Source organism: Hevea brasiliensis, chromosome 18 (assembly GCF_030052815.1).
Source record: "Hevea brasiliensis isolate MT/VB/25A 57/8 chromosome 18, ASM3005281v1, whole genome shotgun sequence".
In the NCBI taxonomy this organism is placed as follows: domain Eukaryota; kingdom Viridiplantae; phylum Streptophyta; class Magnoliopsida; order Malpighiales; family Euphorbiaceae; genus Hevea; species Hevea brasiliensis.
This window is the reverse complement of record NC_079510.1, coordinates 2,962,452-2,976,161: the sequence shown is the minus strand read 5'-3', so window position 1 is coordinate 2,976,161 and position 13,710 is coordinate 2,962,452. Positions and strand designations below refer to the sequence as shown.

General features: G+C 35.5%; 1 protein-coding gene and 2 long non-coding RNA genes across 6 annotated transcripts; all 3 read right to left on the bottom strand.

Annotated features, from left to right (window-relative positions):
* Window positions 1-4,506: 4,506 nt before the first annotated feature.
* LOC131176022 (uncharacterized) lies at window positions 4,507-5,372 on the bottom strand. Its single transcript, XR_009146164.1, has 3 exons — window positions 5,221-5,372; window positions 5,051-5,128; window positions 4,507-4,960 (listed from the first exon to the last, which is right to left on the bottom strand). It is a non-coding gene; the product is annotated as an uncharacterized LOC131176022 (long non-coding RNA).
* A 1,026-nt stretch (window positions 5,373-6,398) lies between these two features.
* LOC110636483 (uncharacterized) lies at window positions 6,399-8,564 on the bottom strand. Of its 4 annotated transcripts, none has more exons than XR_009146163.1 (7): window positions 8,104-8,559; window positions 7,850-8,014; window positions 7,601-7,759; window positions 7,340-7,504; window positions 6,984-7,141; window positions 6,727-6,888; window positions 6,399-6,651 (listed from the first exon to the last, which is right to left on the bottom strand). XR_009146163.1 is itself a non-coding variant. In XM_058141067.1 (5 exons), exons 1-3 carry the CDS (start codon window positions 8,111-8,113, stop codon window positions 7,314-7,316), a joined length of 366 nt encoding a protein of 121 aa, XP_057997050.1. In that variant the 5' UTR covers window positions 8,114-8,564; the 3' UTR covers window positions 6,748-6,888; window positions 6,984-7,141; window positions 7,233-7,313. The 4 variants fall into 4 exon arrangements, 2 of the variants coding, with proteins under 2 accessions (XP_057997050.1, XP_057997049.1); XR_009146162.1 differs by having other exon boundaries at window positions 6,400-6,651; window positions 7,856-8,014; XM_058141067.1 differs by lacking the exons at window positions 6,399-6,651; window positions 7,601-7,759 and having other exon boundaries at window positions 6,748-6,888; window positions 7,233-7,504; window positions 8,104-8,564.
* Window positions 8,565-11,030: 2,466 nt separating this feature from the next.
* On the bottom strand, window positions 11,031-13,106 carry LOC131176023 (uncharacterized). The gene is made up of 2 exons (XR_009146165.1): window positions 13,022-13,106; window positions 11,031-11,310 (listed from the first exon to the last, which is right to left on the bottom strand). It is a non-coding gene; the product is annotated as an uncharacterized LOC131176023 (long non-coding RNA).
* Window positions 13,107-13,710: the final 604 nt, after the last annotated feature.

Sequence of the window (13,710 nt, the reverse complement as noted above, 5' to 3'; positions counted from 1 at the left end):
CGTCAGAATCAGAGCCAAGGTAGTTAAAGCATCGCAGACGAAATCTCCACCGCATGCCTGAGAATCGCCCACAATACTGACAAATGCCAGAGTATGTCATGACAGTCCTGTACATCCCAATCTCCACCGTTGATCTCACTTGTAAGGACGAACCCGGAACCCTTGGATCAAGAGAGAAGACGACAAGACCAGCGTCTTTCGCTCTTAGCCCTCAGATCGCTCCGGACAAGAGGATTTGAGACTGTCAAATTGAAAGAAGAAAAGGACGAATATTCTGAAGAATAATCTCAGCCGTTCATTTTGGTTCTCTTTAATTCTCAAGCATCCGATCATGTCCTTCAAAATCCAGACGCTCCATCTCCCTCAAAATAAATCCTGACCCTTCATGGGGAGCACCCGATTCCTATAAATACCTGCCTGAAAACTGTTCAAAGGGGACGGACAAAAAAAATATTGAAGAGGTGGTAATTATAGTGGAAGAACTCTGAAAATTAATTCAGTTTGTTACTCTGCTAGTGGAAAGACTTTTGAAACTAGTTTTCTAAAGTATTTTCTTGCAAAAGGGGATTTTTGAATACTGAAACTCCATTTTCAGGCTGTTCATTATCCTGTGATACTCTCGCTATCCTTGTCATCTTCATTTTCACTCCATTTTAGCAAAGTATCCTTCATTTCACGGTGAACTTTAGTCATCGGGCTATCAGCTCGCCGTCCTATCACGTCTGGTGGTTTCGTTGTCGGTCCAGTAGATTTGGCTCCCTACAGGTAAGTATTTATATCGTAGCTTTATCGAGTGTTCTTTTCATTTCACGTACTTCTATTGCTTTTACGTTTATAATTTTTACCAAGTTTACATTTCACGAAGAAAGTTGTTCCCGAGTTCATTCTTGAGTTGATCAGTTCGTTTTTTTATCATTCCTTGTTACCTCTAAACGCAAGAGTTCTAGCCCCGAGCAACCTGCAAGTAGTTGGATAAACTGTAAACAACTGTATCTTAAGCGCTCCTTTAAAATAATAAAAGGTCTGAGCAATAAGTCAGGGAAATGGATAAGTTGAATTACTAGGCTAGTACGAAATGTGATTGGGTTAAACGCCATAAAGCGAAATAAAACCGAATCTCAGTTAAATAAAGAAAATAGATCGAGAATTGCCCGTCGAAAGGTATTGGCATGGCAACCACATAGGAGGTCTATGGAGTTCGGTTTAAGGTCCCCTGTCTAATCATGAGGTGTTAAAGGGTTAAAAAGAACCTTCTTTCTGGTCCTCGGAATCTTCGAATGCCAAAACCCTTAGGCTCCCACGATATGTAAAATTTTAGGAGGTCGGAAAAGTCCTTATCCTATCCCCATTAAAGTATTAAAGAGATCGGAGGAGAGTTCTTATCCGGTCTCAACTCAAAATTTTAATAAATAACAGAGATCGGAGGAGAGTTCTTATCCGATTCTCGGCTCAAAATTTTAATAAGTATTTAAAAGAGATCGGAGGAGAGTTCTTATCCGATTCTCAACCTAAAATTCCAATAGATATTTAAAAGAGATCGGAGGAGGGTTCTTATCCGATCTCCACTCAGAATTTTAATAAATATTTAAAAGAGATCGGATGAGAGTTCTTATTCGATTCTCACACCAAATGTTAACCTGTACGCAAAATAATCCCAAAGCCAAAAATGATATGCGACGTCAGTTCACTAAGGTTGTCTCATTTACTTATGTATCTGGGTAATCCAAATTTAGTAAAAAATCAAATATTCCTTTATCAAAAGGATTAACATTTTCCATCCGAGCCCCCCTAACTAATTTATGAAAAAACGCGAAGTTAAATCTACTTGCCCTTATTGAGGGACGTGGTGGGGTGCCTAACACCTTCCCCACCCGTTTACGGACCCCGAACCTAGAATCTCTGTCTTGAAGTGGTTTCATTTCAATTTATCTTCATAAACGGTTTTCTTTAGTTTCTCTCAAAACTAAGGTGGCGACTCTTCACTCTTTCCCACTTCGGTGAGGGTTCGTTCAGGCGACCGCAAAATCCCTTGCGATAGTGAGATAAAACCAAAGTGAAAATAAATGGGTACAGTGAATAATTACTACTGGACAAAAGATGGAATGAGAAGATGAAAATCCATTAAAGAAAGCCTAAAAAAAACAAAGTAATCAAATACCCCAAAAGACCCAAAGCAAATATCTCACGACTGTAAAATTATGGCTCTGATACCATGTAAGAAGGTATATTTGTATTATATGTTTTTGTGTATTTCAATGAGTTACAGCATAGATCTATATATACAAGAATAAGAGAGCTAAGTATAGTAAGAAAGTTGATAGCAAAGAATAAGGCCTAGAATAAATCCTAAATTAAAGCCTGTAATTTTGGGTCAATGACAGCTATATGCTAACACCCACAGCGCTTATCAGCTTTCTTCTTCTTCTACCAAAGACCTTTTTCCTTTTGACATGAATCAATAGTGATGTGAGACAAAGGAAAAGGCAATAAAAAAAAACTATGAAAAAAGAACAAAAAATACCTAGAAAAAAAAAATCAAAAGGTAACAGGAATCTACAACCTCAATGGTCAAAGAGGAAGTGGTTAAAAAATTCAGCAATTGAGAAAATTAAAGATAAATGAATGTAGAGGGCAATACAAAAGAAACAATACCTAAGAGCAACACATAAAAATAAGAATGAAAACGTACACGTATATCTACTATTCCAATCAGCCTTGATCACATCGACATATTCAACTGTTTTCAACACAAAAATCACTATCATCATAACATTGAATTCTGTTTCATGTTGATGCATAAAACCAATTCATCATACTTGTATTCATAGGTCTTGACATAATCACACACATTATAAAGTATATTATAAATTTATAATCTAAATTTATGTGCTCGTTAGTGACATGCATATTCCTTTACAAAAACTTAAGAATGTGGTCTGTTGGATCTGCATCCAAGTGGAGAAAATGAGCAAGGATTGTGTGGGTCCCATGATCATCTGCCAAAACTGTGGTGGCAGGGGCCACATATGTGGCACCATGGATTCTAGGGCTACTGATGGTGATTCAAGCCTTGTGTTTGGCTTTACCAGTCATGTAGCGTTCATACCTATGAAATGATTTTGTTTATTTTTGGATAGTCAATTTAGATAAAACTGATTGGCTATTCCCCGACCCGCCGGACCGCCAATCAACATTGCCTAATCAAGAAAACACCAAGGTTTGCATCTCAAGAACAATAAAAAATAAAAAAATTGATCTAATAGATTATCTTTTTTAATAAACAAATCTGTATTGTGTTTTTGTTCTAAAATCTCCCAGCATTCTCATGTATGCAACCATGTTCATCGTCTCTGCCCCATCAAAAATAATTGGCTCTTCTTTTTCAATATTCCCGAATATTCCCTTTCTCTCCCTCTATATTAAAAAATTATTTTTAATAAAAATTTAAAAAAAATTAAAAAAAAAATAGTAAAAGCAGCTGAGACTCGGGGATATGGCTCCTTTGATGGCCCCATTAGAACTCTGCCACGGACAACATAACTGCTTTTCTAATTTTTTAATGAAGAACAACTTTTCTTCACATGTTTTTGGTCTAAATTAGACGGAAAAAATAATTAAAATTTATTTTTCTTTTTTTCTTTTTTTTTTTCCAAAAAATATCCACCTCCTATTTTTCTCAAGTTATTTTCTCTCCCTTGTTAATCACAAATCCAAAATAATTTTTAAAAATCAAATTCATGATATGTTACCCAAGGGGCTTATGAACTTTCTCTCTGGTTTTCTTTGTAAGGTTTCGTCCTCGTTTTCATTTTCTGTGAGTGTGTGGCTTCCCCTGCCCCTCCGAACAGGGGAAGTACCTTCCCTAGCCTTTATGTGGATCTCCCTCCCCACTGAAGATTGGGTGTATATATTGTTTTTAGGTGATTTTGATTGTAGATCCAGTGCCATACTTGAGAGGGACTCCTTAATTTTGATCTACTTGTGCCGGTATCATCCATCAAAACTTTGAAATTTACACTACGGTATGACAAACGTTTTTCTTTTTGGAGTTTGTGACCCAAGTCAAAGTAATTTCACAGATGTGGATTTCAATTTCCCTTTCACAGTTTCCCCAGTGACATTTGAAGGACTTAAACTCAACTTGACATTTCAAAATTCTTTGACCGGTTCACTTGTAAGAGTGCAGATGAAAAATCGTTTGATATTGAAGAGTGTCAAATGGCTACGGTGGGGGATAATGGAATACAGATGGATTAAAGGCAACGTTAAAATTTCATAGGGATGGTTGTAACTGGCTCAACAAACTACCTCTAGCAAATTATCTATCCTGCTATTCGATAAAACAGCACCTAGTCAGTGTCTAAGGTGGTGTCCGTGGAAGCGTTATTGGGACGTTTCCAAATACTACCACAAGCATATACCGACGGTCAAACCTGCCTTACAAGCTAAAAATAATGCCGGCAAATGTCAAGTTCTTTGTACTACTCGCCAACCATGAGTAGGAACTTAAGGACATCACAGAGCTTTTATACCAAAATACCATTGAAAATAAAAAGAAAACAACCCAATATCCAAGACGGTCTCCGAAATCAACAAACAAGGAAATCAAAAACAAAAAGAAAATCATGTGCTGCTTTTACCATGAATCAAGCAAAAGTACGAAATCAAATTTAAGTCCTGCCTCGACCTTGTCACTGAAGCTTGTGGAGTTAGTGATAGGCATATTCACTTCACAATAACTTGCTTTAATTTTCTTCACCACTTGCAGTTGTTGCTGTCTAAGGAGGCACAGCCACTGGACCCATTGCTTTTGGGAAACCTTTTGCTGAAGCCACCTCTGATTGTTCATCTATTTCCTTGTTAGAACCCGCTATCAGAGGAGTTTCTGGTGCAACTCCAATAAGCCTTCTGTGCTTGTGATACATATTCTTAAGCCCTTGTTGAGACACCATTGGAGCACCTAAATAATCATGAATATTTCCGTCATGCTGTTGCATATTCAGTGAATAAACAGTCAAGAGACTATCAATAAATAAATTCAAGTACATACCTGCATCCATTGCTTCTGGGAGCTTTTTGTATTTGTGATACTGATTCTTAAGCCCTTCTTGAGACACTATTGAAGCACCTAATTAAGCACGAATACTTCCATCATATTGTTGTCTATTAAATGAATAAACAGTCAAGAGACTATCTCAATTAATAGATTCAAGTATATACCTGCACCTATTGCTTTTGGGAAAGCTTTTGTTGAAGCCACATTTGACTGTACATCTATCTCCTTGTTAGAACCGCTATCGGAAAAGTTTCTGGTGCAACTCCAATAAGCTTTCTGTGTTCGTTATCCTTCTTACTAAACGCTTCTTAAGACACTGTCGCAACATCTAATTAAGCACTAATATTGCTGCCATAGTGTTTGTATATTCAATGAATAAACAATCAAGAGACTATCAATAAATAGATTCAAGTATATACCTGCATCTGTTGCATTTGGGAAAGCTTTTGCTGAAGCCACATCTGTTGTTCTTCTAACTCCTTGCTAGAATCCGCTATCAGAGAAGTTTCTGGTGCAACTCCAATGAGCTTTCTATATTTTTGATACTTTTTCTCAAGCCTTTGTCGAGACATTGTTGAGCACCTAATTAAGCACGAATACTTCCATCATACTGTTGTATATTCAGTGAATACACAGTCAAGAGACTCTCTCAATTAATAGATTCAAGTATATACCTGCACCCGTTGCTTTTGGGAAATCTTTTGTTGAAGCCACATTTAAGTGTTCTTCTATCTCCTTGTTAGAGCCTGCTATCAGAGAAGTTTCTGGTGCAACTCCAATAAGCTTTATGTGTTTGTGATACTTCTTAAGCGCTTGTTGAGACACTGTTGGAGTACCTAATTAAGCACGGATACTTCCATCATACTAATATATATTCAGCGAATAAACAGTCAAGAGATTATCAATTAATGGATTCAAGTACATACCTGCACCCATTGCTTTTGGGGAAGCTTTTGCTGAAACCACATCTGACTGTTCTATCTCATTGTTACCCGCCATCAGAGAAGTTTCTAGTGCGACTCCAATAAGCTTTCTATGTTTGTGATACATCTTAAGACCTTGTTGAGACACTATTGGAGCACCTAATTAAGCACGAGTACTTCCATCATACTGTTGTATATTCAATGAATAAGTTGTCAAGAGACTATCAATTAATAAATTCAAGTATATACCTGCACCTGTTGCATTTGGGAAAGGTTTTGCTGAAGCCACATCTGATTGTTCTTCTATCTCCTTGTTAGAACTTGCTATCAGAGAAGTTTCTGGTGCAACTCCAATAAACTTCCTGTGTTTGTGATACTTCTTGTTGAGGCATTGTTGGAGCACCTAATTAAAAATGAATACTTCTGTCATCTGTTGTTATTCAATGAATAAACAGTCAAGAGACTATCTCAATTAATAGATTCAAGCATATAACTGCACCCATTGCTTTTCGCAAAGCTTTTGCTGAAGCCACATCTGATTGTTCTTTTATCCCCTTGTTAGAACCCACTATCGGAAAAGTTTCTAGAGCAACTCCAATAAGCTTTCTTTGTTTTTGATACTTTTTCTTAAGCCCTTGTTGAGACGTTGGAGCACCTAATTAAAAACGAATACTTCCCTCATAATGTTGTATATTAAGTGAATAAACAGTCAATAGACTATCTCAATTAATAAATTCAAGTACATACATGCACCCATTGCTTTTGGGAAAGCCTTTGTTGAAGCCACATATGAGTGTTCTTCTATCTTCTTGTTACAAGCTGCAATTGGAGAAGCTTCAGGTGCAACTCCAATAAGCTTTCTGTATTTGTGATACTTCTTAAGCCCTTCTTGAGATACTGTTGGAGCACCTAATTAAGAACGAATGCTTCCGTCATACTGTTGTATATTCAATCAATAAGTAGTCAAGAGACTATCAATTAATAGATTAAGTATATAACTACACCTGTTGCATTTGGGAAAGCTTTGCTGAAGCCACATCAGACTATTCTTCTACTTCATTGTTAGAACGCGCTAAAAGAGAAGTTTACGGTGCAACTCCAATAAGCTTTCTGTGTTTATTATACTTCTCCTTAAGCCCTTGTTGAGACACAGTTGGAGCACCTAATTAAGCATGAATACTTCCATCATACTGTTGTATATTCAGTGAATAAGAAGTCAAGAGACTATCAATTAACAGATTCAAGTATAATACCTGCACCCATTGCTTTTTGGAAAGCTTTTGCTGAAGTCACATCTGACTTGTATATTTAGTGAATAAGAAGTCAAGAGACTATCAATTAACAGATTCAAGTATAATACCTGCACCCATTGCTTTTTGGAAAGCTTTTGCTGAAGTCACATCTGACTGTTCTTCTATCTCCTTCTTAGAACCCACCATCGGAGAAGTTTCTGGTGCAACTCTAATAAGCTTTCTGTGTTTGTGATACTTCTTCTTAAGTCCTTGTTGTGACACTATTGGAGCACCTAATTAAGCACGAATACTTTCATCATACTGTTGTATATTCAATGAATAAGTTGTCAAGAGATTATCAATTAATAGACTCAAGTATATATCTGCACCCGTTGCTTTTGGGAAAGCTATTTCTGAAGCCACATCTAATTATTCTTCTATCTCCTTGTTAAAACCCGCTATCGGAGAAGTTTCTGGTGCAACTCCAATAAGCTTTATGTGTTTGTAATACTTTTTCTTAAGCCCTTGTTGAGGCATTATTAGAGCACCTAATTAAGCATGAATATTTCCATCATATTGTTGTATATTCGATGAATAAGTTGCCAAGAGACTATCAATTAACAGATTCAAGTACATACTTGCACCCGTTGCTTTTGGAAAAGCTTTTGCTGAAGCCACATCTGATTGTTCTTCTATCTCCTTGTTAGAATCCGCTGTCGGAGAAGTTTCTAGTGCAACCTCAATAAGCTTTCTGTGTTTGGGATACTTTTTCTTAAGCCCTTGTTGAGACATTGTTGGAGCACCTAATTAATCCAAATACTTCTCTCATACTATTGTATATTCAATGAATAAATAGTCAAAAGACTATCAATTACTAGATTCAAGTATATACCTGCACCCATTGCTTTTGGCAACACTTTTGTTGAAGCCACATCTGAGTTTTCTTCTATCTATTTGTTAGAACCTGCTATCAATGAAGATTCAGGTGCAACTCAAATAAGATATTTGTGTTTGTGATGCTTCTTCTTAAGCCCTTGTTGAGAAACTGTTGGAGCACCTAATTAAACACGAATATTTCCGTCATACTATTGTATATTTAATTAATAAGTAGTCAAGGAACTATTAATTAATAGATTTCAAGTATATAACTGCACCCGTTGCTTTTGGAAAAGCTTTAGTTGTAGCCACATCTGACTGTTCTTCTATCTCCTTGTTAGAACCCGCTATGGGAGAAGTTTCTGGTGCAACTCTAATAAGCTTTCTATTTTTGTTATACTTCTCCTTAAGCCCTAGTTGGGACATTGTTGGCACACCTAATTAAGCAAGAATACTTCTGTCACATTCATAGTTATCAAAGGCCACCAAGGCGCTAAGGTGTCCTGGAGCCTAAGCGCAAGGCGCAAGGAGCACCCGCGCGCGCAAAAATTAAAAAAAAGTAAAAAAATTAAAAATTAAAAAAATTATAATTATGCTATCACACCTCAAGGAACATAAAACTACATAATAATAATAACTAACATAATAATAAGTTTATAATCCAAAAGAGGTAAAAATAAACTACTAAAAGTTAAAGTTTAATAAACTAGTAAACTACTAAATGTTTAATCCACATCCATAGAAATATCAAAATTCTCTTCATCTTTTTCATCTTCTTCATCATCTGCTGGAAAAAATAGAAAATTGCATTTCTTTGAGCAGTCTGGCTCTGACAGAGCATGGCATTGGCGGCAAAAAAATGCGAGAAGAAGAAAGTGCGGTGCAAGCAGATCACGAGAGCAGGTGAAGAGAGAGAGTGAGAGAGAGAGCATGGCAGCCAAAAAAAAAATGAAGCAGAAAAAGAAAGTGCAGCACAGGATAGGGAGAGAGAGAGAATGGCATTGGCAGCCGAAGAAAGGAAAAAAAAAAAAAAAAAAAAAAAAAGAGGAAGAAAAAATGCAGCACAGAAAACAGGGGAAGAGAGAGAAGAAGAAGAAGAAGAAAACAATAACAAAACGGTAAAATTAAAATATACATACCAGTTTGTTTGATCTCTTCCTTCCCTCTTCTTCTTCTTCTTCTTCCTTCTTCTTCTTCTTTTCCTCTTATTTTTTTCCTTTTTGCTGGCTGCTGGTCTGGAGTCTGGACAAGCTTTAAAAAATAAACCCTATCTTATATATCCAGCGCCTTGACTCACTGGGGGACGCCTCGACGCGTCTTGTGCCTCAGTGCGCCTCTGTGAGGTGGTGCGCCTTGCCTCTCATGGGGCGCCTGGTGCGCCTTGCCTCTCCTAGGGCGCCTGGGGCTCACCTCAGGCGCGACTTTGATAACAGTGGTTTGTGATCACATTGTTGTATATTCAATGAATAAGTAGTGAAGAGACTATTAGTTAATAGATTCAAGTATATACTTGCACCCATTGCTTTTGGAAAAGCTTTTGCTAAAGCCATGTCTGATTGTTCTATCTCTTTGTTAGAACCCGCTATCGGAGAAGTTTTTGGTGTTGGAAAAGTTTTTCTTGAAGATAAATCTAGCTGTTCATTGTTAACAGTAGCTCGAGAAGGGTCAACTTCAATGGCAGTGGAGTGCGTGTCCTCCAATTCAACAGGCCTTTCCATGCGAAGGCCATCATTTCCGCAGCCATTTGATGGTTCAGATCTAATCTCATGAGAGGAAGAACTTTTAAGGCATATAACAAAGAGAGGAGAAAGAAAAAAAAAATAGTATCGTTAGTCCTTGCTCCACCATTTTATTTTGTTTTTAATGTAAATAATATAATAAAATTGACATTTCTTTAAATTACATAATTTTTTATTCGTTTTAAAATTTTTAAATTATCTATTTAAATATATTAATAATAAAATTCCTTTAATTTTTCTATTTTTAATTAAAAATTACTAAAATTAAAATTAATTTTGAGTTGAAAATTAAAATTTTTTAACAAGGAAATTTTTAATATTTTTAAATTAATCTTTGAATAACAGAGAACGGGTTGTATGTTTTTTAAAATAAAATCTCAAAAATTTATAAAACAAACAAAAATGTTTACTTAAAGTGCAATTCAAGCAATGAACGAGAATAAATGCATTTTTTTATATAAAATTCATTTTGCTAAAAAATCTACTACTAATGAATTAAGGATTTTCTTTCATTCATCATTATGTTATTTATGAGGCAAAGAATAAAATGAAAACATATAATAACCAGAAAGAGAATCAAGTAAAAACAAAAAGATTAGTCAATTTCAGCCTTCTTTGGAACTAATTTGTTGGGCCTTTTTAATGTCCATATTTTTATTCTTTGATGTTATATTCTTTAGATGACAAAATGGACTATATGATGAAAGGCACCAATGGTAAGAACGCTAGAAAAGATTATAATACCAGTGCAACCCTCACTTCATAAAACTAAATTCCCATGACGATTACTTCCAATTTCTCAATAGCATCTAAACTATATAACAATCCAGAATGCAAAGAAACGACTAGCACAAATTTGTTTTTTTATCCCATAACTGCAATTAAAACAATAAGATTCTAAAGTGTTTTTCCTCCTTAATACACTCAGAATTATAGGGGTGTGCAATGGGTTGATTTGGTTCAGAACCAAATCAAATTGAAATAATAGAAAAATCAAAAATTGTATAAATTGACTTGAATTGAAGTAATAGATAAACTAAATCAAATCAAATAGTTCAATTTGGTTAGTCAATTTGTGCCTCCTTTGAACCTAATTTGTTGGTGCTTTTTATTGTCCATGTTTTTGTTCTTTGATTGTTATATTCTTTACATTATAGAATGGACTATATGATGAGAGGCATCAAAGGTAAGTAAGCCAAAATCATAACCAAAACACCAGTGCAACCCCAAATTCATTAAACTAAATTCCCATGAAAATTACTTCATATTTCCCAATAGCATGTAAACTATATAACATTTAAGAATGCACAAATACGACTATAAGTGCATATAGCTACAAATTATGTTGAGCTGTAAAACTTAATGAATAGATTTCATTTTCAATATCAGCATTTCTGAGAAATAAAACTAAAAACCAGGGTAAACTGTGAAAAACATATCTCAAATTGCATCACGTTGTCTTCTCTCTCTGACAAATTCTGTTGCTGAAATAGTGATTGCAGCAGAAATTAGATACTTAAAGGTGAACCCCCAACATGGATTACGACAACAAAGCACTCATTTAAGCATCCAAACACACGAAAACATGGGTTAGATGACAGAACAGTTTGTTTGGTTTGGAATTCTGGGCTGAGTTAAAAAAAATTGTTAGGTTATTAACATTAAAACTGTCTTCAAACCAAGATCGGATTGAAATTTTATATCCACCCAGAAAGATGACAATGAGCTGCACAGAAATATACTCAACCAATAATAATAATAACAACAGAAAAAACTCAAAAACAGAGTAAGATCTGCTTCTCTTGCACAGGAGTCAATATAAACTCAGATTAACAAACAAAAGTGAGGACTAGAATAGAAATTGGGAGGACTGTCCCTGGCCTAGGCTACCCATTAGTAAACATGTCAATAAATTAAGGATCTTCTTTCATTCACCATTATATATACTATTTGTGGGGGCAAAAAAGTAAAGGAAAACAGAGAGAATATGTTAAAAGACACCAATAAAAAAGAGAAGAACCAAAAGAGAATATATTAAAAATAGAAACAGGGATATTGGTGACACCCCAAATTGATTTTAGTCCCATATCTGCAATTAATATAAGAAACTCTAAACATACAAAAGAATAATATGAGATGAACAGAAAATAGAGTAAGAACTGTTTCTTTTGCACAGGAACCAACACACACTCAGATACAAACAAAAGCTATTTGTAAAATCCAAGAAAAATATTCATATGTGCTTTTATATATATATTCAAGAGAAGAACCAAAAGAGAATATAGCAAAAACAGAAAGAGAGATTTGTATGACTCCACGCAAACTGGCTTTTATCCCATATCTGCAATTAAAATAAAGAGATTCTAAAGCCCTTTTCCTCCTTAAATACACCTAGAATTATAGGGGTGTGCAATTGATTGATTTGGTTCAGAACCGAATCAAATTGAAATAATCCAAAAATCAACACACTAAATTATAAATTGAACTGAATCATAGTAGTAGATAAACAGAATAGAATCAAAATATTGGATTTGGTTAGTCAATTTGCGCCTCCTTTGGACCTTATTTGTTGGTACTTTTTAATGTCCATGTTTTCATTCTTCGATTGTTATATTCTTTATACTACAGAATGCACTATATGATGAAAGGCAACAAACAGTAAGTAAGCTAGAATTATAACCAAAATACCAGTGCAACCCCAAATTCATAAAACTAAATTGCCATGAAAATTACTTATAATTTCTCAATAGCATCTAAACTATATAACATTTCAGAATGCACAGAAATGACTATAAGTGCATGTAGTTCCACATTATGTTGGGCTGTAAGACTGAACGACAAGATTTCATTTTACAACTTCAGCATTTCTGAGAAATAAAACTAAAAACCAGGGTAAACTGTGAAAAGCATATCTCAAATTGCTTCACATTGTCTTCTCTCTCTAACATATTCTGTTTTTGAAATAGTGACTGCAACTGATTTTAGATACTTGAGGTGAACCCTAACAGCATGCAAGTCCCATTAACATGGATATGACAACAAAGCACTCATTTAAACATCCAAACACACAAACAAGACTCAGTCTCGCAGACATTCAACACAAATACAGATACATTAAAATAGAATGCAAATTTTAAAAAATAATAATAATAAAAAAAAAACTCATAAACCGATCTATGCAAATAGTACCACTACCAAAGGAAGAACACTAAGAACAACCCACAAGCGTGCAAGAGATAATCCTCAAAAAGCCTCTCCACCAACAAGCAACGATCCCCAGTGTTGTGATGTGAATAGTGAAAAGGTGTGTTGCAAGTAAATAAGATAGTGGCTTGGCTTGATTAGATGATACGATGCGTGTTGGTAGTGGTAATATCCAGAGTCTTCTGCCAGATTACCTAGTTGTTAGGCATGCTGTTATGCTGGTCGGGCTGTTAGCCTTCGAGAACGGGATTGTAGGGTAAATATATGGGCGGGAAAGGTAGAGCAGTTGTTGAGAGTTGTTAGATTCTGTTAGCAGATCAACTATAAGATTTGTAACCGTTGTATTGTAAAATGATTCTTGATTCTTCTGAATGAAGATTGGTTGAGTTCCTCATCTTTTCCTCTGTATTTTCTTTTTTTCCATTTTTTATCACAACATTGGTATCAGAGCGGTGATCCACGGCCATGGCAGGGTAGAAACACGTTCACAAGAGTGGCGGAAAGAGATAGCTTCTATAGTGATAGAAGCAGAGCACAGGTAGGAGGCAAGGCTGCAAGAGATGGTAGCTAGCCAAGAAGTGAAGTTTAAAGGAATTGTAGATGAGCTCAGATCCTTGATTACAGGATTGAGTTGTTAGAATGTAGAAGTAGTGAGACAGAAGAATTGTAGCGAACAATCA

Excerpts from the sequence above, each read along its gene's own strand:
- LOC110636483 (XM_058141066.1), bottom strand. Across the intron at positions 7,505-7,849 it reads TCCAAAAGCAACGGGTGCAA|GTGCTCCAATAGTGTCACAA; the intron begins GTATGTACTTGA and ends GTGCTTAATTAG. Across the intron at positions 7,142-7,339 it reads CCAAAAAGCAATGGGTGCAG|GTGCTCCAACTGTGTCTCAA; the intron begins GTATTATACTTG and ends ATGCTTAATTAG.